Source organism: Acanthochromis polyacanthus, chromosome 9 (assembly GCF_021347895.1).
Source record: "Acanthochromis polyacanthus isolate Apoly-LR-REF ecotype Palm Island chromosome 9, KAUST_Apoly_ChrSc, whole genome shotgun sequence".
Lineage (NCBI taxonomy): Eukaryota > Metazoa > Chordata > Actinopteri > Pomacentridae > Acanthochromis > Acanthochromis polyacanthus.
Genome location: NC_067121.1, coordinates 23791362 through 23819052, shown reverse-complemented (window position 1 = coordinate 23819052; position 27691 = coordinate 23791362). Strand labels below are relative to the sequence as shown.

Below are 27691 nucleotides of genomic sequence, written 5' to 3'. Positions count from 1 at the left end.
CAGGGAGAACTGATGAATCTACATGGGGGCAGTAATTTGCTTCACACAGCAAATTCAGCCACTTCCTCCACACTGTCTCCCCCTTTGCTTTTCGCCGTCTTTCTGGCTTTATGTACTTATGGTTACATTTTTATTAGATCTACAACAAAAAACCTGAGAAAGGAAAACACCTGCATATAATTAACTAATGGCAGCAGAGATGGTGTAAAGAATGAGTTATGCTGTTTGGAATGTCCCGTCTCCCCAACAGACTTCAGGCTCTCTGGAGCAGCCATAGCTGACTTGGCTGACACTCAAACACAGGCTGAGCGAGCACGGCCGACAGAAGGCTGGGTCTGTGGGCCTGAGGTAACTATTCGGGCGGATTTTATAATGCTGTGATTATGTTCTGGAGTTTTAGGATACACAAACCTCTCCAATGCAAATGATTACAGCATCGAATGGAAAATCAGAGATAATAAGATAAATCATTTGCTATTGTGAAAGCCAGACTGCTGCATCCTTCTTCTTTCTCTTAAGCCTACGTAAAACACAATTTTGCAAGGATCTCTAAAGAGACAGAGCTTCAGCAGTTGTCCGGATCCTTACAATAAACTGGACAGCGAAGAGATGCGAATCAGGACAGACAGTCCCTGACTGCCATACCACAGGGCCTGGTGTCAAACAGATGTGTGGCTTGGCAGCTACGCTCCCCAGAAAACAGAGAGCCCAAGGATTCCAGGGAGGTGTTGAGTCGTGTTGGCCTCCCCCCTCTTTCACCACTCCTCCCCCCGTCCCCCAACAGTCCCAACTACCCCACACTGTGCCCCTGCAGTCGCCCTCACTCATCACCTCCACACAGGGGTCCCCTGACTGGTAATCTCGTCCCTCGAATGTGAAATCTCCGACAGCGATGCCCCGCGCTTTTTACCCCCTGCCTCCGTGGCTGATGGGTAAATTGGAATGGCGCACCCTGCTGGCGCCGAGAGCTCCGAACACACAGCAGTACACACATGCTGAGGCACCCCTCGCACGCTCTGTCTAATATAGTGGACATGCACCCCCTTCTCCAAGCTGCAATATCCATGCACAGACACACGTCCACACACAGATGTGCGCAGGGGAGCAAACACGCATACGCAGAGTCGCACACGCTAACAAAGCTCCAGGTAAATCACACACAAAGCCTCATAAACACACACGCGCACACATACGGATGCAACGCAAGTGTTCCATGCATGATGTGTTCGCCCTCATCTGCATAAAAATTGAATGTATGATAAATAAATATGATACCAGGAACTGAGTCGATATATGTTCAGATTTAAATGTGCATCATCTGAAATGGCCCAGCTTGGGTCCTTTTACGGAAACTGCACCTGACTTCTGTTGCCATGGTTTCTATTATGTGTACAATGTAGGACAGAACACACATAACAGATAAACAGTGTAAACCGCAGAGTAAATGTGCGCATTGCTCGGCCCCCAGTGTGTATGATAAGCCCTACCAACTTGGTGTTTTTCAATAAGCAAACTGTAAAACATTAATAAACACTAAAAGAGCAGAGGTTATTGTTTTAAATGCGACCAGACATGAGAGTAGGATTTCCCAGAGGGCCGGTTTAGCTGTCCGAGGCGTCCACTCCATCTATCTGTCTGCTGTTCTCCTCAGCCGATGCTCTGAAGCATGTGTAAATGGTTTAGTCTACCCTCCAATCGCTGGGACGTCCTCACGTCCTAAATAGTCAATGGGACCTGAAGGGGTTAAAGATCACTGCAGCAGAAGCCACAGAGGCCTTCCTGTCAAAGGCAGTGCTTTCAGGGGGCCAGGGGTGAGGGGAAGCCAGAGGGAGAGAGCCAGAGACATGACATACATTTCATTACACTTAAACCAACTGTGGGTTCAACTCAGAGCCCTGGATTTCCAATGGCGTCTCAAAGGATGGAGTAAGTGGAGGTGTAAGAGAATGGTTTTTACAAAGAACACAATGGGTAGGTGGACAAAGGCAGGCAGCTGGACTAATTGCTTGGGGGCTTGTAGGAATATTTTTCTAAGTACTTCTGTTTAAAGCTCAATTTAGTGGCGTTCGTCACTGTGGTGAACATTAAATCTCCACAAGTAAATTCCACTGCAATTCAAAGGGATATTCAAGAATCGTATTTCCCCAATTAAATGTAAATCGAATTAAAATTTTAATTTCTGAGTATTTTTTTCTGTAATTACAGACTGTCACACATTTCTTGACCAGTCTTCCACAGACTTTATTTATTTTAAGGTGAGTACGGCATCAAAAGCACCATTTCTCCTCTCCTCCCTTCTCTTCCGTTTTCACTGCCATCTAACGGCACCATTTAATTTCTACCCGTAAACACAACCTTAAATGGGCCTGAGATGAGACGGAGGGCAAAGCAGTACTTATTCCAGACATGCACAAGAGTGGTCTTTTCAGCGAGAGCTCTCCTGGCCTTGTAGAGAGACTACTTGTCCATTAAGACCGTCAGAGGATGCTCTCAGAAATGAGAGGCCATATCCCTGGAGAGGACTACAGGGAGCATGCTCAGATGGGGCCTGGGGTTAAAGGAGAGAGAGCTGGATGGGTGTAGTGTAATGGACAATTCAGCACATGGTTAAGGGAGTCTGCAGCCTGACTCTGCCTCATAGCATCTCAGTTTTTGAGACGTACATTCTCTCTACAACCTAAAGATGCACTTCTCATCAACACTGCTGCAATATGGAAAATGTAATTTGTAGTCTAACCTAGTTTTCTTTACAAAGAAACGTCTATTTAAAATCCCTTGGAGTATTGTTTAAATGGCTATAGAATTACAAAACACTGTTATTATTGCTCGCTTGGGGGGAGCCCCCGCTCATTAAGCTTCTAAGATGTCGTAGGTTTTGATTATTCTATCAGCTTCACTCTCTTATTATAGTGACAAACTCCTGCTATTTTGTTGCCAATCTCCTTCCAGCTGTCATATCTTTTGAAAGATCACAAAACCCTTCAAACACACTTGTGATATGTCTTCAGATTCACCAGACATCACTTGATTCCCCCATTGAATTTGCAGCATTAACTTGAGGAAGAAACGTCTCATATTTCTTAACTGGTTGCTACGTCTGACATCAGAGTGTATGAGATTCTGGCATACTGGTATTGTCCAGGGGAGGGAACCCTCACTCTAACCGTCAGCGCTTCACCAAGTGGGACAGCGATGATTAAAACACACCATGGCTGTGACTGACAGACTCCCCACTGCTTCTAGAAGATGACATGTCTCCAAGTCACACAGTAAAGCAACTCCTCTAATTTTAACTCTGACTATAACACCGACCCCCTCTGTCAAAACCCACAAAACACAGCCATGCTGAGATTCTTAACCACAATAAAAGTGATAACAACTAAACAGAGAAATAAGTTTAAAAACAACAATAGGGAGGGAGGAGACAAAAGGGCTGAGAAGGCGCCATTTCCCTCCGGTGCACACAAACAGCAGGAACCTGTGAGCTTGTGACAACACCTTCAAACATTTCTGTTACTTTCACAGAAATATCTGATGCTGATGCTCCAACGTGATGCTTCTGCAGCAGTCTTGTCCCAGTAGTGCACATTCGACTTGGCAAGCTCTTGGTTACCAAAAAGAAAAAAAAAACACCCTCCTAACTGACTGTGTTTGACATTTGTCATGACAGAAATACAGTGAGAGGAGGAAAGGAAAGAGGAGTGAGAGGTGGGAGGGGAACAGGAAAATGGAGGAGTGGCACAGGGTGATCGATGTGTGAAATTGTATGCGTGAAAGAAATAATTCGCCATTCTCCGGGTTTGTTGCGATCCTCATTTTTTTTCATGATGAGGAGGACAGAGGGGGGTTTCCTGTTATTGTCACGTTGTGTAGAGAGCTCAGGGTCGCGTACTAAATGATTCACAGAAAACTGAATCTTTTACATTGGCGTCAGCAATTCAGCCAGGCGCCCTTGTGGGGGAATTCTTTTTGTGTGTTTTTATTGAAGTCTGCATTGAGCGCGCCCAAAAGCTCTGACAGGGGGCCCCCGAGGGCGCTTGTCTTCACCTCCAAATCATAAGATGGAGAGACGAAGCTCCCTCTGTGCTCTAAATTATACCCCTCAACACCCCCTCTTGCACACAGACTTGCAACCCTGCCCTCCCCACCCAAAAAATAAAACAGAGGCAGAGAAGAAAAGCCTTCAGTAATACAGTCCCAGTGGAGGGCTCTACGATCGCTCTGCGCTGCTGGAACAGCTGACAGGCTCGATGCGGCGGGTCCATTCCCTGCGGTCTGTCAGAGTTGGTGCTACAGCATGACGGTTAGTACTTCATCTCTGGAGAGGTGCTTCCTTTGCCTGCCCCTGCGTGCCCCTCACATGACAGGCCCCTCCACTGACCCATGGAAACTCTGGCTTTGCCTCAATTACTGCAGCGGGTAGGTAGAACTCTAGGTTACGTGCCCCCTTATGTCTCTTTACCTCTACCATGCTCCCTAGTGAGTGGGAGATCCATGTGAGACTCTGGGTACATTCAGAGGAAGTTGAGGGGGAGACTAGCAAAAGGGGCAGAAGGAGGTGTGGGGTGTTACAGGGGGGATCGGTGTAATTTGATCGGTGGGCACAGCTGCATAAACAGGGGGATCGAGGAATTTCTGTCTGCTTGATGGAATTGACTTTGGATGAATGGGCCCTCTTTCCCCCCCAAAATGGGCCATTTTCCACATGTCTCAATGAATATGACAACCTCTCCAGCAATACAAGCGTAATACTGCAACTGCAAAACCAGCTCGGGGTAGCTTGTGTCTTTTCTCGAGCTGTGAAATTCTCCCTCTCTGGCTGCCTTTGCTAAAGACCTCATCCAAGTCCTGCTGCCTGACCTGTCAAAAGCAGCCCCATCCGCTCTAAAACGCCCAAACAAAATAAACCAACAACCGCTGGCAGGGTCAGAGGGCAGCTGCTCTGGGTGCCCGGACTCTGGCGAGCCCTCTGATTGGTGGAAAGGGCAGTGAGTAAAAGGGAATCTTTTCAAAGTGAAATCTCCAGCTGATGGCTTAGAGCTCCACACCCCACAGTTTGTTTCACTTGCTGCTGTCAGGAGTTTTGCCTGAGCCATTTGGAAGGATTAGAAAAAGTGGGGGAAGAAAAAACTCGACTGGACAGATCGTGTGTACTGTAGGGTCTGAGTGATGGCTCCAGGACCCCTTGGAGAGTGATAAACCTTTGACCTTGACAGCCCCCTGTGGTGACCCCTGACCTCTGGCTTTTTGCCACAGACTTGGTAAGACAGGTGCAGGCAGGAGAGTGACCACACCCCCACTGTCTTGGCCAAAATCTCTCTCATCCGACCTACAGTACCTGTCCTGACGGTCTAGACTCTGAAAACTGTGCAGCGGAGTAGAAACAACAACTGAATTTACTTAGCAATTTTAGAAATGTGCAGGTAGAGCAATGCAAAAATGCAGTAAATATGTATTTACCAAAGCAGTGCAACAAAATCTACATCAATCAATAGATTCTGATAAGCAACAATAATAAAACATAAAGGGAAATTGGAAAGATGGGGAAAACTAGTCAGTTTATAAATGGAAAAGTTCCATTTTAATAGTGTTTTGTAAAATTACACATAATATTATCTAAGAAATACAAGTTTAGAGATTACTAAAGTGGAGGTGTGTAATGAGTGGAGGCACGACACGTCACACAGTTTTCTACTCCGCAGCGGGCACTAGCTCCAAGGTCGTGCCAGTCCGCGCCAGTCTTTCTGCAGATCCATTTCCTCTCCCTAGGCTCTTCCCTCATGTTGTTGGCCCAGTGATTCAGTGCCTTGCATTAAGAGCAATTCACCTGCCTCCGGCGTCCCAGCGGCACAGGTCCCCTGGGGAAACCAGGTGGAGCATAAAAAAGTTCCACATATGGTAAAGTCAAGCTGCTCGGAGGCTGCCGAGTGTCTGCTGTGGGGATAGAGGCTCCTAAAAGGCCCAGCTGGTACTTGGAAAAGGGCTTCTGCATTACTACACCTCAGTGTCTGTTTGGGCTCCCCTTTGGAAAGTGTTGGCCGGCACACATGACCAGCCATTTTAGATTTCTCCCTCTACCCCGCCTCATCCCTCGCTCCCTCCTGTCTTCCAACTGGTTCTGTATCCAATTGAACATTTGGTCCTCCACTGCTGGTTAATCAAATTCCTCCATCTGGCCCCCCTATCCCTGTGGAACACAAAAGGTGCAGCCTGAGCCCGGGTCCAAGTGCATATTGGAAGGGAGGAGGGGGATGGAGACAGGGACTGCCTACCTAACTTACACAGCCCAGTCAACTAGATCAGGTAGAGAGCACAAGGCCAGGCCTGATCGTTTTGGGCAAACAGGAACAGCTTGGGACTAAATATCAGAGCCCTGCTGTTCATATAGAGCTCAGGGACAGCAGTGGGTTCATATGACAGTAGGAGGGTTTTATGAGCTAATACCTCCACATACACTGTAGAATACAGAATAGAGTGGAGTCTAAGCACTACTGGCTACAACAGAAGGCGAGCACTGCTCTGACACATTGATGCTATTCAGTCTTCGTGGCAGTAGAGGGCACTGCTCTTGGAAAGAAAAACACTGTCCAGGAACAAAGAACTAAGAAAGACAGGAGGAATAAAGAAATTTATGTTAAAACTGCAACAAATTTGCTTGTTGTCTTCTTACGCTGCTTCCTCGAGTTCAAAGTAGTGGTGTGTCAGTAACTAAGCAGTGCCTAAGCCTTTACTCTGATCAAAAAGATCTATCTTAAGATATCACACAAAGCCAGCAGTGATCTTTTAATCCCCTGGAGAGACTATGCAGCCTTCACAAAATATCGCCTTAACTACATATTTATTAGAACAGACCTTTCAAATAGCAGTCCTGCCTCGCAAAGTTAAACAGGTTTCAAAGTGCAGCCATTTTCACAAAACGCTTCCCTCACAACTATGACATATCCAGCTCATCGTGACTGCTCTTTGCTCTGATTCAGCAGGAGGAACCTGAGGCGAGGCGAAGACATAAATCGAGTCACAGGTACAGAAACACATGGCATCTCGAGTGCTAGCTCTACCCTTCCATAATATCTATTGTATGATTTCTATTCATGTCCAACCATCCTTTCCCCTGCCAGGTGGCAAAACATGTGTCAATAATTAAACTGCTTTTACATAACAGGATACAGGAACACAATGCAATTTGCTCCCCATATTTCATTGGGCCTTTATGAAAGCACATGAGAGAGTGTAATTAATCAAACCACTGGAATATGTGAACGGCAATTTCCACTTAATGGCACTTACAGGGATTGGGTCCCTTAAGCACCACGTTCTGTCTACCAAACGAGCGGGCTTCATTTTCATCTTCATAGTTCAGACAATAAAACCTGGTGTGGATGTTAAACAACACCCATTTGACAGTATGAGAGCTGAAAACAAGATCAGATCGGGTCCATGTAGCCCACTCTCGTGCTGTTGGACACACCATAACTGCGATATGCTTAACTCCAGTTAAGGATGAATTGATACGGCTCTATCTGCGTGATTGCCATGCTTGGCTTTCAGAAGTTAATATTCTTTTTAATGATCTTGCTTTGACCTCAAACCCGAGTGTATGTTCTGTATTCACTAAACCACAGGAGGCTAACCACCTCCCAACCAGGGACAGGAAGAGGATCATTCTCTGCTTTTAGTGGCTTTCTGTGAGAAGATGGTCCTAGTCTAAATGGCACCCATGTCCCTAAAAGTGTTTCTCTCTCCCCCACCTCTCTTTCTCTCCCTCTGCCTCTCCAAAGACTCCTCTAAGTGCAGCATCTTGTTTCAGTAATTCAGCCAGGGCAGAGACAGTGGAGAGAGGAAAGTAATCGATTTCTCTCTCATTTGGTTCCTCCTAGACTTGCTGTAAGGCCTCTTAGGGGAGTTCTGGACTATTGGACAGGACAATGTTATGGGAAAGAGTGTCATTGCGTTTAAGGTCATCGTTACACCAAGGTTTCATTTTGAGTGTATTTTTATTGGTGTATGGAACAACGCAGACAAACAAACAATGCTGCCGCCATTTCCAGGACGGCAGACATCAAGATTATGCCCACTCTGTTCATAGCGGCTGCGTCATTTGAATGATAGGGAGAAATATCATGCACTATGGCAACATGATCCACTGCAGAGATACACTCAGAAAACTGCTGCTAAGTACGAAGGTAAACCTTGTGTCTATAAAAAGACCCCATCGCTAAATAATTTAGAGGAAATGCCTTTACTGTATGATTACTATTTCTGTTTTGTGCTTTCACAACATCCTTCCAAAAGAAGAATAAAGGAATGAGACTGGAAATAATGGACTTTGGGTAGAATAATAGTAAGTATCAATGCAATATCAGACATCCATAATTTTAAAGAAATCCCAACTACTGTCTCTAACATTGGGGTTCAGCAAATCATGCATTAATAGGTTATTCCTAAAACATGGCTGCTTAAAGAATAACTATTTTTTATGAGTGGAATTAATGTTTTTCATGATTTTCTGAATAAAATTTATATAACCAATTTCAAACAAGTCTATGTATTTCAAAACAGAGCCATGATGTTTAACATGCCATGTGAATAGTCCTCATCAGAGTCATGGTAAATCACATGTGGCATCTTATGTGCACCTAAAGCAGGTGTAAGCATGGAAGGTATGGCTTGTCCGTCCCCTTAAGGCAGAATCATGGGCAGGGGTTGGGAAAGTCTTCCCTCAGGCCTTTTTGCCTCCCAGCCTGGCCTCATCAACAGGTTTGTGCCTGGTTCTGCCAGTGTGCAACTCTTTGGCATTTGGGGGCTCTTTATGGTTTCTAATCATTCATTCTGTGTTTCAACTCCATGCCAGCCTGCTAAATTCTTAATAACAGTCAGGAACTCTCAGGTTGAGCTTCCATTCATTTACATCTGATTGAGATATTCTTGCACAAAACCAATTAAAAATGCAATATAACTACCTGCAGATCTTGGCATGCAATATTTTCAAAATAGAGACCAATCTCGCGTGTCATTAAGAGTGCAGCAGCTGCAATGCAAACAAGACAAATCTATCTATTGTTTATTACCTCCTCAGGCTTTTTACCCAGAGGGCAGAATAAGAGAGGGAGGGGCAGAGGTCAACGCAATTACCATTCACTCCTTCCTTAGAGTCAGACGGTGCTAAGACATGCATTGGCAAATTCCATGTCAGCATCGTATATCACATTACCATAAAGCCCCAAAGAGCTAACCTTTGTTCAATTCCATTTGATTCTAAGAGAGGAAAACACTGACAGCCTCATCTAGCCTCAGTGTTTCCAGAGTTCAGTTGTTTGTCTTTCAGTCTTGTGACTGCTCTTGCTAAAGATGCGCTATTCCAAAAATAAAGCGTCAGGGGACATGGAGGATCACTGAATCATCCTGGGTAGAATATCACATCATCTGGAGAGCTTCAAGGTTCTGTCTCAAACTATGCCTGAGAAAAAAAACGGCAGTTTGTCTTGAATATAATACACAGTGTTTATCACTATAAGAACACAGCCTAATTCAATAATTATGTATTTCTGTTGTTGCTCATATTATGATTAACAGTTACACAGATATTTTTTCTTTTTTTTTTCGGTGACAGTTGATATTATGTCCCTGGTATTAAAGAATTCACCTAGAAGCACTCTTCATTTTGGCTCCTGTTGACAAACAACAAAGCGCTAGCATTTGCAGCATCAGTACACTCTAATATGCCTGTTGACTGAAAATGCGAACACCAGCGCTGACAGAATGTGAAATACTGTTACTGAGCAGAGGAGGCTTAGTGGCAGCGTCTTCAGTCATGCTTAAAGCCAAAGGCTTCAGCTCTTTGTAGCAATCTTTAGGTGGCACGGAAGGACAAATGTTGCCAGGGAGGATGAAAGAAATGCAAAGATGAAAAACGAGAAATAAGCCGACGCACAGATAGAAACGCATAGAAGAAAGACGTTCAGGCAACATAAACCAAAGAAAAACAAAAAAATAGGATTGGGCAGAGAAAGGGAAAAAGAGGAAAAGCCAAAAAGAAAAGACAGGAACACAGACAGTAAAATGAGAAATAAAGAAAGAGAGAAATAAAGAAAGAAAGAGAGAAATAAAGAAAGAAAGAGAGAAATAAAGAAAAGAAAGAGAGAGAAAGAGAGAGAGAAAGAAAGAAAGAAAGAAAGAAAGAAAGAAAGAAAGATCTGTGAATTTCCCCTTCCTCCCCTGAGACCTCCCTTGATGCCAAGCATTCATCATCCAGCCTCTAATATCAGTTATTCTGTGGCTCCTCTGCTTACAGCAGAATTAATTTCTGCTTTAATTACTCTCATCGGCGGAATGCTGATGAAGGAGAGGGACGAGGCATTCTGGGACTCGGGCCTCATTCCACTGCTTTAATTTGAATGAATTCCACCCGGAGACGCTGGCAAACAACTGGCAGCCGAGCCCCGGGAGCCACTCTGGGACTGCGCAGAAGAGCTGCAGCCATGGCCCCCACCAACCAAGCTACCTTGTGTGTGCGTGCCTGTGTGTGTTTCCTTGCTTGTGTGTATTATGTGGAGCATGTTGGTTGTGTGCGAGGCTGAGCGCTGGAGTGAAAAGGTAGGGAGAAGGTAAAGAGGAAAAGAGAGAGGAGATTGATAGATTAAGTGATGAGCCTCTGTGCAATGTGTGAGCATGTTTACAGTGTTTGTGTGTGAAGTTGCATGTGTCTTGCATCCACCTAAATGCACTCAAGGATATGGGATGAGAAGGTCGAACTTGTATAGAAAACAAACTCTAAATGATTTCATACGGAGGCAGACAGTGAGAACAGGTCCATACGGAAGAAAACATATGAAATATGAACAACATCACTGACTGCAGCCCACTGTGTAACACAAGTGTTAGTTTGAGAGCAAAAATCATTAATACTTAATTTGATTATTCCAGATACGGCACATCCCACTCTCCCACAAAGCCCTGGCCCATGTATGATACAAGAATTAGCAGTATCAAACGGAAAACCAGGAAATAACTGCATGAAAAGGTTGTATGTGTGAGACAAACATGGTCCATATTTGCATAATGAAAATAACTGCAGAAACAGTATAATATCACAGCATCCCCGGCAGAGGAGCACAGAGAGGGGCCATAATTGACTTTTCTCCAAGCCAGCTTGGTAGTTACAGAATGTAGCATATTGGATAAGGATTGTGATTGATTATGTTGGTCTGCCATACCGATTCGTTTGATTAAATGTAACCATGGGTTTCTTTTCCAAGCCCTAATGAAGCAGCAATTTGAAACTGAGAGACTAGAGGAGGTTGAGCCACGCTGCCTTTAGCTCCACACCATCTATCTGTATCTGTATCTGTATCTGTATGGGAGGCTTAAATCCAGGAGCCACTCTACCTGTGCTGTAACGCACACACGAAAAATATTTTTTTGGAAGTCACCTTTTGTCCTCATTAACACAATTAAAACTAAACAACTTATCATGAAACTCAAACTTAATGCGAGCCCATTTAGCATTAGCACTCTGTTGCTGAAATGGCCTGAAATAATAGCAAGATTTAAATCCAATGAATAATTATGTGGCATGAATCTCTGCAGGGAAAACATACATTTCCCCACACAGCAGAGTAACATAACTGTAATTAATATGTATGCTGATATTGTGTAAGAGGAAGATGCTCAAAATCATAGCTGAGTTCTTAAAAAATCACTTCAGTTCATTCAGTAGCACATTTTTTTTTTTTTTGTTTTACCATCATCCCACATACTGCAATTTATCTCCTCCAATTTTATGTTTTGAGTCATCCCTGTGCTAGTTCAGCAGAGGGCAGGGAGGAAGGTAGGTGTGACCTCCACTGACCCTGAAACCTCTGGACAGGTGGGCGGTGGCCTACGTGCACTGTCCATTTTGGCAGCAGCTCTCTTCCCTCCCCGGCAGGTAGCTCAGGCCATGATGAGCAGCTGGGTCGCAAACACTAAGCACATTAATATCTTCTTAATGATAATAATCATTATGGCATAAGCACCTTCCCCAAAGTGGGAAGGCTCACGGAATGTGCCAGAGTAGCATCGTCGTTAAGGTAAAAAAAAAGAAAAAAAAACTGAGATGAAATGACTCTTTTAATGGGCAGCAACTTACAGCCACCAGGATAATGCAGACACTAATGTAATAATGTGATAATGAGATACACTGACGGCATTAGGGAGACCAAAAATTCAATGAAACCAGTGTGAATTAATAAATAAAATCCATACTTGAAACAAGCATGGACACAAGTACCAATGCAGATATAGCCTATTATATGCTGCATGCTAATATAGGCATCACTGCATTACAGATATATACTGAACATGTATGTTTTAATTAGCACAAACACATCTCTACGATAAATTTCCTCACGCCTCAAAGCTTTTGTGGAGTTAGCGAAGTACTTCACCACCTTGTCTCCCGGTGCCTTTGAATCCACGAAGTGCTACTTGCATGCAGCATTTCCCATATACTCGCCTCATTTAATATAACTGTCAGTATTCACCTATCATAGGTCATTATCTGTCTCCTCCGCGTTCATTATTGAAGCTAATGATCTGTTGTCCTCTCTGCTCCCCATTGAAGGAGGACTACATTAAAAGTCTCTTACTAACTTAATTAGTAATTATAAATGTTAAAAGATTAATCAGAGAGTGAGTGGCTTAAGGTTTACGTCTCTAGGCAGCGCTGGGACAAATGGAGAGACAAAGAGGCCATGTCGCTTCAGTGTTCACACTCCGACGTCATGCTAGAAATGAAACAAGACATACGAAAAGGGTGGAAGTGTTATCATTTTACCTCTAATGACAGTCACCTTTTAAGTCAGTGTGTTTGAATATGAAAAGAGAGCAAAAACAGGATTAGTTGGAAGTACAAAAATGTATTTAAAACACATACAGAGAGACCTTGAGTGCTTTAACTCCCTTTAAGCTGCAATTCTTTTGAGTAAATATTGCATGTTGTTTCCACTCTATAATCTACAAGCACTACAGCAGTGGATATAATACTGTTACAGGAAGCAGCATTTAATATGGTAACCTATGATGCATGCAGTGCTCACATTATCTCTTTCTAACAAGATGGAAATAGATCCCCTTAATTAAATCCTGGGTGTACACTAATTCCTTACTAAATCTGCACCTCTATGACAATTCCACATCAGCAACACCGTGCACTCCAGTAAACATATAAGCACTGATATCAACATTAAACCTTAATAACTAATAAAGCTTTCATCCAGGGAGTTCCTGTGTGATTTCCATTAATGTGAGGGGAATCGCCCAGGACCATCTCCCTGTTTTCCGGAGTATGTTGATGCTCCAGCCAGGGGGTCGGTGCTTTCAGTGCACGAGGAAAACAAGTAGGAACTTTAGCGGTGCTGAGCTGCGGGTTGACAGAGATGCAAATTGCATTTCAGCCTGAACTCCAATCACATCTGTGAGAGAAACTCCTTCACTGTAATCTGACAAGCATTTAAATATTTCAGTTAAAGGCGATGGACAAGACTCAGTGTGAATCTAAAACAGAGCAAATGACAAGTGTATATTGTAAACATAAGCAAAGACTTTGCAGTAAGTGATGATCCATTTTGTAACTGTGCCCTCTCTCTTTTAGAGGAGAAATGGCGGTGCTCTGACTGTTGAACAGGGAGTCCTATCGCACAAGACACACAGAGTGGGGTGATGGTGGGGGGCTGGCCAGTGGCCCGCAGCACCTGAAACCTATTAGAGGGCTTTGGAACATTCCACAGGGTTCTTCCACTTTGGCCAGAGGGCATCGTAAAGGTCCTCACAGAGAGTCCTGATGCGACTCAAACAGCCGGCAAGGTGAAACACTAAAGCTAGAATCTAATATGAAAGAGTGACATCTGAGAATAACGCAAATGGCAGTGTTTTTGTTGGCTTTAGGAAGACAACAAAGGTCCACTGGGTCCCAAATTTGCCTATATGTTTTTTTTTTTCACATTTTCATTCATAAGGATTTCATAAAGGAGCACTATGATTAAACACATTTACCATTGGCAAGCAAGGCAAAACTTTTGTCAACTTTTTATCAAATGGTTTGCCATCTGGACTTAAAACAGTAGGGGCCCAATAGTGTGTTGACACTAAAAACAAACATGCATAAACACAGACACAACCTGCTGCCAAATTTCTTGGAGATAGCCTTATTTTCTCTATGTGTGTGTATATATGTGTTTTAGTGGTACCAAGGCCCATCTCTTTGGCTGGATCCGTGTCCATGCCTCAGTGTTATGCTCACTGGGTTTAGCTCTATGGGTGTCTGTGGCCTCTCCTCTGGCCGCCCGTGTCCATTTGCTCTGCGGGTATGGCAGGCCTGAGCTGACAGATGGCCGCCCCTCTCCATTCCGCTCCAGAGTAACACAGTAACTGGTTTTTCCTCCGCCGTTGACCTTGCCACAGCCAGCCAGCAATCCAGGCTGGCACTCGGCCTGTCGAACAGGAGGGTAATGAAGTCCAGCGCTGCTCACATGATTATTAAGGCTTTGACGCTGGGGGGCCTTTCAGAACCCTATTCCCCTCCCCTCTCCTCCCCTGTCTACCATTCACACAGCCAAAGTTTGATGAGGATAGTCATTCGTTACATGGTACTTTGGAAAACCACCATTGTGCTCCATAAAGAGAGCGAAAAACTTTTTTTGCGCTACTCTTTTGCAGTCTGTTTGTATTCTAAAACAAACCTCTCTACACCTATGAAGTGTACTTAACAACAGTTTGGAGAACAACACTGAAACTCTTTCCTATTCAGCAGCATATGATAGCTACTGGTGTTGCAGCGTACACGTCATTCCAAAAACACACCAGGCAAGAGCCACTACACAAAGTTAGATCGGATCTGTCACACTGCTATTGGTGCTGACAACCTTTGAAAGCATTGCAGTTCCTCAGTAGCGCACCACTTCGCTCCCACTGTAAGTCTCCCTTACCACAAGCATCTCTAGGCATGATTGGAACCCCGGTCCCATCAGGGCCAGACTGGGATTTGAGAGGTGTAGGTTGCAGCTCTGACCTTTACGAAGGCAGGACTGTCTGTTTGCACTTCTCCCATAAGCCCCCCTCCAGTCAGACTGCTAAGCAACCCCATCAGACCAGGGGTGTGCATGCACCTCCGGCCTTAGTGACATCTCAGAGACCATTGGGAGGTAGAGTAATGCAGAGGTTAATTCTGATCATCCAGTATTTATGGGCTTCACTTCAGAACAAGGGTTGGCATTAACACTCTAAAGGAGACATCTCTCCTATATATCAATAAAACATAGCAGTAAGACGGTAGGAGCCTACCTTTATTATTATCATAGGTTGCCCAACTCTCCAACTACACTGGCATTAGAGGATTCTAAAAGTACAACAGCGATTTTTTCATTATTCAATCTAAAGATGCATAAGTTATTCATATCACAATTGCTTTAGTAAGATTGCACTTTATGTTGTATAATGATTAACTCAACAAATGAGCAGAGTTCAGCCAATCACTGGCAGGAATTTGCCCCAAGTCGCCATGGTGACATCAACCTACCAATTGCAATGCAGTGAGGGGCAGCAAGTGTTCGCTCAGAGTTTGTACAAACAGGCTGTATGAACTGAGAGCATCAGATATTTTCTCACATGTTGGCCTAGTCTGTGAGGTGTGGGGAAATGTCAGGAAAATCAATAGATAAGGACCACATCAGACTGAGCTTGTCTGGCCTAGCAACAGAGCATCCCCATGGTGATGTCAATTACCTCTGCTTTACAACAAAAACTCCAGGAAGAGCAAAACAGTCTCTGCAATGCTGTAAAACTTTTAATGCAGTCTCCTGGTTACGTTGAAGAATTTGTAAGAAACTTCTTTTTTTTTCCTCCTTTTTTTTTGTTTTCCATCCAGACGGGCAAGTAACACAGTGAAAGTGAGAATCTTATTGATAGCTCTTTTTTTGCAGCTCGCTCTGATTTCTATTCTCCTCATGGACCCTACATTAGTCAGGGAAAGGTATAATGTAACGAGCAGTAAGGTGCGCATAATTGCATATTAGCAGCAGCACACTTGGCTGCACGGGAGGTGACTATGCTAACGAACAGAGGCGTTATTAATCACCAATTAATAAAAGCAGGCAGATATCACACTCAGTATATAGCACGCATGGTTTCCTTTGTTTCCAGTGGCTGGTCCAAACCTGTTCTCTTATTTATTTCATAAGATTGATCCTGTTCCTGTGCTCTGTTGTTTATTGAGTTCTGACTCAGATCCAGCCCCCTAGGAGTCAAATGAGGAGTGTTTGGTCATGTTTGTTAACAGATTACATGTGTATGTGCTCTATGAATGAGTCCTCGAAATTGAGGGAACACCATCAGACATACCTAATCAAAGGGGATTATGGGGGAAGAAACAAAGAATGAAAACAGCACATTCTGTTTATGCATCAGGAGGAAAAAAGCACTTAATGGAGTAGTAAATGTGCCGCCACCAGGGCAGAGACAGCGATGGAGACCATATAATCAACATACACTTGCCAAGTTGCTCTAGGGGCCCAAGACAAGAGGATATGTGTCAAGGATAATTTGTGGCCCTTAGCAAGAAACAAAACAGGGCTTTCAGCTTCAAATACTGTTACAGTGTGCCTCCTGTCGGTTCCCCCACTAACAGCCAACACAGTATGTTTTGCCAGGTTGGAGCTCAGTTAATATGAAAATGTGAGTGCTAGATACTGAGACAGAGGAAAATGGAGAGATAGTGGTCAGAGAGATGGGGGACGAGAAAGAGAGAACAGAGAGGAGGAGGAGAAACTAGAGGAGAGCTAAAGGCCTCTCACTCGCTCTCCTCTCCAGCTCTGTAACGGCCCACAGTGCCTGCTTCACACAGAGCGGCCAGCTGTACAGCAAATGTGCCTTTCCCTCTCCGCCCCCGAACCTTTCCACCCCTCCAGTGCCCCCCTTTGCCTGGGCCGACCAGGCCACCGGCTCCTCTCTGTGAAAGAAGGCTCCTCCCTGACTTGGCTTCAAGCTCAGTGCTGTCACCAACCCAAAAATCTGTAGAGGTGACCCCAAAAAGACTTTTCTGGGATGTGGTTTGGTTTGTTTGTTTACAATTGTCCTTCTGAGCACTGCCACCTTGGCAGTAGCTGCTTGGAATGGACAGGAGCGAGATGAGAATTAGACTGAAAGCAGATATAACAAAAAAGCAAAACCCCTTTTCACCTTCAAAACCCTTTAAGACAGAGCCCATGCTTCAAAACATGTCAGGGCTCTGAAAATCCACACAGGGACATTTGAAACAGTGCGATAAATGGGCCAAACGTGCCCCCCATGAGGCTCCAAATGTCATAGTTTACACTGGGGTCAAAGTGAAGCAATGGGGTGGCATGATGGCATGCTGATAAAACCAAACAGGCTTTTGTGTCAGTGAAAGACCTTCAAAGGTCCTCTTAAAAAAACACAGGCGACTTTGTGAAAGCGCTGTAATTTTAAATATTTTTTTCAGAGCAGTTACTACAGATCGAAGTAGAAAAATGTATTGATTGACAGTTATGTCTTCTAAACCCAAAGAAAAACAGAAAATTAAAGGATTGATAGAGACCGCAACAGCTGAAAGCTGTATAAATCTGTGTGTCTCTGGAGAAAAATCGGACACCCTCAATTCTGTAAGTGTGCCATGCCAAAAAAACTCTAAACTAAAGAGTGGCCAGCTGTCTTCTGGCCTGCTATTAAATTGCTCCTTGGATGGTGGCGATATCATTTTTTTCTCCATAGGAGTATCACACCAGGTCCCCAAACAGAGCGACCAGCTGTACAGCAAATGTGTACTGATCCATCTGGGCCCTAGCAGGCTGCAGCCTCCATCTTAAGACACGTGGGGCCGTTCACAGGCTTGGCTAGGGCTGGTCTGTAACACACCCTCCTGCACCCATGGCCACCTCCTTCCCTTTCATTTACCTCCATTATCATAGTAAATGTGGAGTAGCTGAGCACCAGAGCCCTTTATGTCTGAACCATCATCTGAGTGTAATATCCATGCATCAAAATGTGCTGGCAGTCATACAGAAGAGGCAGCCATGACCACTTCGGCCTGATGGGAGGAGGCAAGGGTGGAGGCTCATTGCACTTGGTTTGGGAAGACTATTGTATTACAAAGGCAGCTAATATGGACTTGTCTGGGTGAGTCAGGCTCAGGTTTTGTTGTTCCATACACTTAGCACTATGGTTATGTCACGGCACATCACTATATATAGAGTTATCAGTGTGAACTGACACCATGGAGCGGGGCATGGATGAAAACAACACCCCTATGAATCCAGCGTCTGCTCCATTACCTACGCTAATAACGCTGACAGCTGAGCGGAGATGACCCCAGCCCCCTGTTTCCCCTCTCCTGTGCAGATGGCCATTAAAAGGAGAAAGTGTCCCTTTTTTCTGTAGAGAAGGTATTTAGAGCTTTTCCAAATGAGTATTTTTTTTCTACGTTTTTTGGCCCAAATTGGCTCTGCCGTGATTACAGGCTGGATTGAATTTAACCATATTCTACATAAAAATGGGGATCGATTCTCTACAAGCCATAAAACCAAAGATCAACTTTTATAGCACAGCTAACATGATGCATATGCGTTTTCTTTAAGTCATGTCAGTTAAACACAATTTCTTTACTTTACTTTATTCTGTTCAGTTTTCTTTTTGTTTGACAACTTCGTATTACAATGACTTTTGTTTTCTCCATATTTTACAGATCACCAAACAAATGCATCTAACAGAAACCCTTTTGAGAAGTCAGATGAAACCCGTGATCATGTTGAATACAAAGCAACGGCATATCAGAGAAGTAAGACATCAGACAATAACCCAATCACCTATCCTCCTGTTATCTTAAGCTGTCTGAATTCCACTATTATGGGGGAACTGTGTGCTTGTGTGGCTGAAAGACATAAAATAACCAGTAGGGGGGTTTGTTTTCTACCCTCCCAGTGTGCTCCGTGCCTGCCTTTGCGAGAGAAAGGACTAATGCTGGCATGGTACTGTATTAGGCACCCCCAGTAGACTAGTGGGTGAGCAGATCGCAAAGATGAATACAAAATACACACCTACACACTCTCAGCTCGTCTCTCTCTTTTGCAAATACACCGCAGCATCAAAATCACAAATCACATGCCTCTGATTGTTTATGCACAAACAGTGGGTCCCTGATAGAATTGCCTACCGGTCCTGATAGAATTGCCCACCGTGTTTAAATTCACCTGCGCCTAGAAGCGTGTCCCAAACAGAGAGGCGGTTTGGTTCCAGATCAATGAGTCTCTCTCCCACTGAAGACAACAGATAATGCAGTGTAATGAAAGAGCCGCCAAACGAGCTGAATAAATGAATGAATAAAGGAACGTGAGACCGGAATTCAGACGCCTACTTACTGCAGGCAAGAAAACCTGTTTTCCAATTGTCTGTTCTCTATAAATTATTCTGCCTGCATACAAATGACAACCAAAAGTAAAGACATTTGGAAAATGTGGAGGTTAGTCTTACAGCAGCGCTCTTAGTCTAGAAATCTTGTGAAAGGAAATGCAAAATTTAATTAATTTTGTAAAATACAACGCCATAAAATCAGATATCCATTTTTTCAGTTGATTTGACGTCATTAAATGCAGAGAGTATGAAAAAATGTCACCAAATGTTGCATTCAGATCTCAGTCATCTGAACAGATTACTTAGGTGAAGAGGCACAATAAACAAAGAAACAAAAAAATAAGAATACAGTAGGAGTGGAGATATTTTTTGAAAACTGTCAGATAATATTTGAATTTTAAACAATCTGAATAAGATCTGTTTGGCATTTAAATAATTAAATAGTCCATATGTTTCCACTACTTCAAACTACCTGCATTACAGAGTGGTTTGAAGTGGAGGGATTCTGCTTCACAAGCATGCACACGTACTATATTATACCATTCACATGCATGGAGAAATGAAGCTCACAGGTTTATGAATGCACAACACTGGGGATGCAGTTGATGGTCAAAATAATAAAATAATTCCACCTATTTGGTGATGTGATCCAGACACTTGTGAGCCTGAATGAGACAGGGTCAAATATTTTATTACATATACCACATCAATCCTTAGCATGTGCTTCACTTAAAAAAAATAAACAAGGAAAATACTATTTCTGAAACTGATTCAAAATTATCAAAAATTTGTTGTGAAATTGGGTGAATTTTCCTCAATGATTTGTGTGCTGTATCGACGACAGTCACACAAAATCATTCCATTTATCACTTAAATTGCACACCTAGTAGCCACATTAATAAAATGTAATACTTTTGGAAATATGGAGAACATATTTATATATATATATACACACATATATAACACAAGCAGAGTATTTTATGACTTTGTCACAAGAGTGCAACAGAAACCAGAATACATGAAAGAGAAAGAGTCTCCTACCCAGCATGTGGTTGGCCACATGAACCTGGATGTCCCATTCACTGTAGAACACCATCTGACATTTGATGCACTGGTATGTCTTCTTCTGTAAGGAAGAGAAAGGGGATTATAGTTCAGTTTGAACAAAAGATACTAACTACTAGAGACTAGAGAAACTAGACTTTTTTATTTTACCAATTTGACACAGTGGTACACAGCTATGTGTGCATATCGATATGTTTTTATTCATTATTTGATCTTAATCAATATGAGACTAACTAACAATACCTCTTCCGTTTGTGAGGGGCTGGCTCTTGGCATGGGGGACACTTGGGGGGTCTTGAGCTGTCCGCTGTTGCTGTCCCCAGTCTGCTCGCGGTGCACCGTCTGGACATGGTTTTGCAACTCAGCTTCAGACTCAAACTTCACATTGCAGCTAGAACATCGTGTTTTTGCTGCAGATGATGAGGACGTGGAGCTTGATGAAGAAGATGAAGACACAGCTTTGCTTTCCCATCTCCAGGACTGAGACTGTCACCCTGGATCCAGGCAGCTGTAGTTGTTGCAGGAGTGGTGGCTCCTCCATGCGGCTGCTGTTGCCTTCCTCCATTCACCGTTGGGCTGGAGCTCTTGGACCCAGCAGCTGTCACGCAGGATGCACACAGTCCGTAAGGCAGTCCGTTGATGTCCAGCTTCACTAGGTCTTGCTTGGACCGAAAATCTTTCAGGCAAGAGGCACACTTGAAGAGTTTTTGGAGGTGGTGTTGCTGCTGGTTATGAGAGATGGCATTGCTGCGGCCCATGGGTTGGTTGGCGGACATAGTGCCTGTCTTTTGCATGTGGAAAGTACCATGGATCTTGAGCTCCAATGTGGAGGTGACTGTCTGCATGCACACCACACAGCGAAAACCTGTCAGGGAGTTCCTCAGGTCAGGGTGCATCTGGCAGTGCTCCAGGAAGTCCTCCTCACTATGAAGTGGCATCTTACAAATGCGGCAGCTGCCTGTGTCCAGACTCTTGCTATGGGTGACCTTGTGCTCAGTCAGGGTGAGCAAGGAAGGGAAGCGTTCCCCACAGATGGGACACATGTAGTGTTTGACAGGCCCAAGGTGGGTCTGCATATGTTCCCTCAGCCCAGCTTCAGAGAAGAAGGTACGAGAGCAGACATTGCACTTGTGGTTGCCCTTGATCATTTCAGCTTTCCTTTTTACCATGGCACTCTCACCAGGGCGTATATTGTGATCTCTCAACTGATGGTTGGTGAGGAGGGACTCCATGGTGTAAGACGCCCCACAGATGTCACACCCATACATGGGTTCTGCAGTGTCCACCTCTTCCTCACTTCCATCATGGCTGTTCTGAGACTCCACCACTGATCCTCCTGCTGCCCCTGGGCCATGGCTGTTAGTTAGGAGACCTTGGAGCTCAGCGTCTTCTTTAGGCTGGCCATCCCCACCACTCACAGTAGAGCCATTAGCACCGCAGTTTTGTGTTTTTCCCTCAAACACACAGTGCTTCTCCCTCAAATGCTTCTCCAGAAGGACAATGGCATGGAAGGCCTTACTGCAGAAGCGACAGTTATACTTCTTGCTGTGGGTTGTGATATGGCACTGCAGCTCCACTTCTGTGCCAAATGACTCCCCACAAAAAATGCAGCGGTGGGCACGACCCTGGTTCTCCAGATGGCTGTGTTTGACGTGTAGCTGTAGGTCAGTCTCATGTCTAAAGTCCCAGTTGCAGGAAGTGCAGCGATACACCTTCTTCTCATTGCTGTGTTTTACAGCCAGGTGGAGCTGGGTAGATACTTTTGAGTCAAACACCTCCTGGCACAGAGTGCAGCGAAAGAACACAAAAGTATGCATGTCGAGTAGGTGTTTCTGCAGGTCATCCACTGACGTGAACTGCTTGTCACAGCTCTCACATATGTAATACGTGGAGGTAATAGTGAAGTGAATTGTCACATGCTTCAGGAGAGATTCTTGGTTGGGAACTCTTTGTTGCACTGTGGACATGTCAGCTGAGGCTGCAGACCATCCAGATGAGTTTTGAGGTGAGTCTGGAAAAGGTCTAAACTCGTATACTTGGCTCCACACTGGTTACATATGAACTCACTGGTAGTGCGTGAAGCTGAGCTGCCTTGTTTCAACATGGCAGTTTGTTCCACAGATATTGGTGAGGAGGGGCTGAGAGTACGCAGCGATTTCTTTCCATTGTTGATGTAGTTCAGGGCCAGTGGAATGTTCTTGTGATTCTCCTTGATGTGTTTGTTGAGCTTCAGAACACTGTTGAATATGGGAGAATTGGTGCAATACGAACAGGAGTACACCTCTACTATAGGCTCCTTGGAGTTACAGCCAAGGGAGAGTCGAAGCGCAAGCTGCCCCCATCACAGTGTGTCTGACGAACATGCTCTTCCAATGTAGCCTCTGTCAAGAACCCCATAAAGCACTGGGGGCAGAAGAAGGCATTGCTCTCCTTTGCCACTGGGCTGGGAAAGCCATGGGAGCAGCGGATGTGTTCCTGGAGGGCATTTAGGTCACTCAATACCTCAGGGCAGAAGTTACACTGAAGAGGGCATCAGGTAAGCTGGCTAAAAGGGCAGCATGATCTTCAGCGTTGTGGACCTGCTTAAGATGTTCATTCAAATTTAGCAAAGAGGGCAAAACTTCTAAACAAAACTGGCAAGTATGAGCCTGCTCTGGTTTGTCCAGATGCATGGTTCGTAGGTGAATCTGAAGCACAGCCAAGCTGGAGATACTTGTTTGTTGCAGTAAATGCAACTGTAGGAGACTTTAGCCTGTTTAGAGGAACGTCTCCTATGTCTGTTGCGTTCTGAGCAGCCCTCTTTCTCCTGCCCCTTGTCTTGGGCACAGGAGGTGCTGTCTCCACCATTGTGGAGCTGTCGACAGAGAGGTTGGAGTCAGGAGTGGTGCTAGAGACAGAAGTGTAGCCCACAGTCAGCAAAGAAGGGCTGTTACTATGGTTACTGGATTCGGGGAGCTGGTGGATGTCCATATGAGCATAGAGGTCCTCAACAGACAAAAAGTGTTCAGAGCAGATAGCACACGTGTGGCCCTTCCTATCTCTGCTGTGGGCCTGGTCAATGTGGGTCAGCAAAGTGCCCTCGTCACTGAAGGGCTCATGGCAGTAGATGCACTGCAGGGTGGCACCCAGACCTCCATCCTCTGATGGGGAGCACTCGGGGTGGCACTCTGCGATGTGCCTCTGGAGCTCTTCCGGAACATCAAAGCCTTCCTCACAACGGCTGCATTTACGGGTTTCTTTCAGCTTCCATTCATCAGCTCTGGAGAGGCTGAGCTGCTGCCATCTTTGCCCCTTTCGTGTACTTGCATGTGGCCGTGGAGAGAGCTGGAGGAAAGGAAACCTCGGCGGCACACAGGGCACTTATGGGTTTGTTGGAGGCGTGAGTTTTCATGTGGATTTTGAGGTGATCACTGCGGGAGAAGGGCAGAGTCACACTCTCCACAGTGGTACTTCTTATCACCAGTGTGTAGCTTCACGTGTCGATCTCGGCTGCGCTTGTGTTTAAACAGGCGGCTGCAAAGGTGCAGCTGAAAGGGAGCTTATCGCCGTGGCTCTGCTCGTGACGCTTGAGGAAGCTTAAGCGACTGAAGGACTTGTCACAGAACTGGCACGGGTATGGCAGGCCAGGACCCCCCTTCGTCCTCGCCAAAATCATAGTCCTCGCAGTGTCCTGGAGAAGTCTGATCCTTACTGGAGGGAGATGATGCTGGCCAAGAACAGGATGGGTCATCCTCGAGATCAGCACCGTCTAGAAAAGAAAACAGAAAGAGCGGAAGACAGAGAAAAGAGGGCAAGTCAGAGAGAAAAAGATTGGAGAGAGAAGAGAAAGAGAAAGTGAGTTAGAGAGGTGTTTTTAAGACTGTATTAGCAACTCATTGTCTCACTCTTTTGAACAGAAAAGGTGGGCCACCGCGGTGTTATTTGTCATAGTAATTAAAGGTTGTGGTGTATGAATTTAGAATTCTTTGCACTGTAGACCATTTTTTCTTCAGCAGAAACAATACCTCTCCTTAGGTGTTATCTAAAAGTTACATTTAAATATGCCAATTTAAAGTATAATTAGAGAAGAGAATAAGTGGAAATACTTTACTACAATTAGCCTTGTATGTGGCCATGTAATGGCTTAGCCCACTGTGACTCAAAACACAATCTCTCTGACATTTAAAGCCAACACAAGACAATGGGTTACTTTAGGATGTAGGCCCTGGCATGAGGGTAATTAGAACATTTCTATTATTCCTGAACACATTACTAGAATATTTTTGAAAAACAAGAGCCCTTGAAATGACCTTAAGACAAGAGAAAACAGGCGAAAAAACAGTTTTCAAGAAAGATAGCGAAGATTAAATGTGCAATTTAGACCGCAGCTATGCATAGCCTTTGGGGAACCTCGGCTGCAAAACGGATGAGTTTCATGAAACATGGGTCCTTCGGAACATCAGTCAATAGATATCAGATTATAGAATATGCATTATTACCATATTTGTCTGTGTGGTCTGTGCTAAGCTGTGAGGCAACTGATCCTGGATGGATGAATGTGCCATGTGCTGATACAGGGGCAGGGGGGCTGGGAGGGGACAGGAAAACGGATAAGGAAAGACAACCGAGTGGTTAACTATCTCACTCAAGGACAAGCAGGTGCAGAGAATGACCAGGGAACAGCAGTCAACTGATAATGCAGGCCCCATTCTTTGTACAATTACTTTAATGTGACCCTATTCAAATCGCTTCTTCGCCGACATTCCAAATCCACTGGTTCACCGTACAGCGATATGAATGGAAAACACAGAGCACCACTTTCCACAGGTTCAAAAGGTTACAGACCACTTTTCCCGCTGCTGAATTCTAAGTGGTGTGAACTTCCTTACCCTAAATAAAACAACGTAAATCCCAACCCTTTTCAGAAAAAAAATGTGTCAAAAGGCCATAACTTAGAATGGGAAAAACAAGAGGAAACTGCAAAGATTTATGAGAGGGACGAAGGAAAAGCACAAGCTCTTTCCAGGATCCAACCTCTGTACTCTCCTTCAGCTGACAAATCTAAGTCTCTCTCTCTCTCTCCCCCTTTCTGTTGTTTTTGCTGGGAAGATCTGCCCTTTGTCAGGATATCATGCCCTCTTTGAGCACTTACCCCCATCAGGGCCTATCTTCAGGAAACAGATGGGGTCGGAGGCCATTCCCTTGCCCCTCCAAACTGCTGAAAGCGGCACATTGAGAGCCCACCTCCACACCGTGGCCCTCCCGGAAACCTCCCACCCCTGGCAAGGCGCCCACTCTGCACACACATCTCACTCAAGGAACAAACCTTGCCTGATTTACTTGCTTTATCTCTTATACATGTCTCAGTGTTTTCTCTCTCTCTCTCTCTCTCCCTCTCTCTCTGGTTTGAGGGAGGATGGGTGACTCAGTGCTATGCCCTCCTCCACAGAGGGGGCGGATCTGCCCTATCTCATACTGCCTCTCAGGGTATAGGAGAAGAAGACAGTGCAAGAAGAATGACCCCAGCCAATGCCTTACAGTCAAACATATTGGCTTCGAGACAATAGTATAAAACAAACAAATAAATGGGCCTGTATACAAGGCTAAATGAAATTCTATTGTCTTAAATGAGGATGTCTTTGCCTTGAGATATCACTAAGCTGTCAGGACAACCACATTCCGCATTTGTTGTTTGTTTACTTTATGTATATTATTTATTTCATGCCTTGCTCTAATAACACACATACATAAAGTCATATCTGTAGGGGACATGTGGGAATCGCGAACATTGCTCGAGTTAAATTAGCAGAAGAGATTGTTTAGATGGGTAAATAGCTATGCAAATTTTAGGATTGTGAAATATTGCAGAAGTTAAAATGAAATAATACTAATATTGCAATGTGACATTCTAACGCATTTATCTCACATTTGTACCTGTTGTACTACATAGTCGACAAATGTTGTATGTGTGCCGTACCAAAAGCCCAGAGTTCCTGCCTCTGCAAAACACGCAGTAGTGAAGTTATTTCACTTACTGTGATGGCTTTAAAAATGTCTCATTAAAAAAAAGAGACAGATCTGTTTAATGGTGAGTTGAAATTGTACATTTCAGATACAATTGTACAGTTGGTGTCTCTTTCCCCCACCTCCCGACACACTCACACGGACTTTGAAACACACACAAGAGAGCACACACTGCACACTCGCTCACATTAACAAACATATACAGCTCATGCACACACATAGCTTGTACACATTGAATGCACAGATACAAGCGCAATGGCCGAAACAAGTGTGTGAACAACTGTAGATGAAAGAGCAATCTTCCTCGGGAGACCTCAAGAGGAAAGAGAGAGAGAGACTTGTTTTTTTCCTCCTTCACCCAGACAAGAAATGCCCAGGCCTCAGCAGCAGCCTGAGTAAATAAAAGAACGGGCCTTACTTCCCTGTCTCTCGGGCCGGGGGCCTGTGCACGCCAGCACTCTCTGTGTTGCTGCCAAAGGGGATGCTGGGGCCTGAAAAACTACACCCTGCAGCTGAAGGGCTGTCTTTGTTGGTCTGCCAAGGCCTTCCTGAGCATCCTCCAGCCAACAGCCTGTCACGTCCTGGGAGGAAGACCTCCATCTTAAGGCCTGTCCCTCTCTGGGAGTTCTGTCCCTACCCCCTCCCTCTTTCTTTTTTAAATGTCTCCTATATGGAACAAAACAACCTCATTTGGAGTGCCCCTATAGGGGATGGCATAAAATGTGCCACAGCTATATTTACTAGAAAGATAAAAATTGAATCCCTAAGCTACAGTGCATGAGAACTTTTTTAAAAATAAAAAATAAATAAAGTTTTGTCTGTCAACTTCATGGAATGTGTAAGGTTAATGAAGGCACTTGCAGTTCTATACAAATTACATTTCTTTTTCTTGCACTGCAGAACCACTAACCACTAAAAATTCCCCATTCACACGCAGGTCTCCAGTTTCCTCTAAGCCAGTCTGAGCTACTCTTTGTGCACTACTTCCTCTATGTTCATTTATAGCAGCCCTTCACAGAGTAAATACTCCTTTTCAAATAAGATCCTTAATGTTGGAAACAGGTAAGTTTACCGCAGCTTTCAACACCCCTGATGAAGGTTTTTTTATTTGTGCAATTAATGCATTTTAAAAGTAGCATGCAAGTCTTTCGTTTCCATGATAACACTGTCTCTTGTTCGGCTACAATCAAATGGTGACAAATATTTTGTCTGTTTTTAAAAAGTC

The 27691-nt window shown here is 44.4% G+C and overlaps 2 protein-coding genes across 2 annotated transcripts in view; both read right to left on the bottom strand.

The window, feature by feature from the left end:
* Positions 1-23771, bottom strand: part of LOC110956956 (zinc finger protein 521) — a 49525-nt gene extending 25754 nt beyond the window's left edge. The window contains 10 exon segments of the mRNA XM_051953946.1: positions 20031-20063; positions 20440-20524; positions 20707-20927; positions 20930-22408; positions 22411-22761; positions 22764-22988; positions 22991-23173; positions 23176-23229; positions 23232-23727; positions 23730-23771. Coding sequence (XP_051809906.1) covers positions 20031-20063; positions 20440-20524; positions 20707-20927; positions 20930-22408; positions 22411-22761; positions 22764-22988; positions 22991-23173; positions 23176-23229; positions 23232-23727; positions 23730-23771 — 3169 coding nt within the window.
* A 288-nt stretch (positions 23772-24059) lies between these two features.
* Positions 24060-27691, bottom strand: part of LOC127535609 (zinc finger protein 521-like) — a 39566-nt gene continuing 35934 nt past the window's right edge. The window contains exon 4 of the mRNA XM_051953964.1: positions 24060-24211. Within this exon, the coding sequence (XP_051809924.1) occupies positions 24060-24211 (152 nt within the window). The remainder of the gene's footprint in view (positions 24212-27691) is intronic.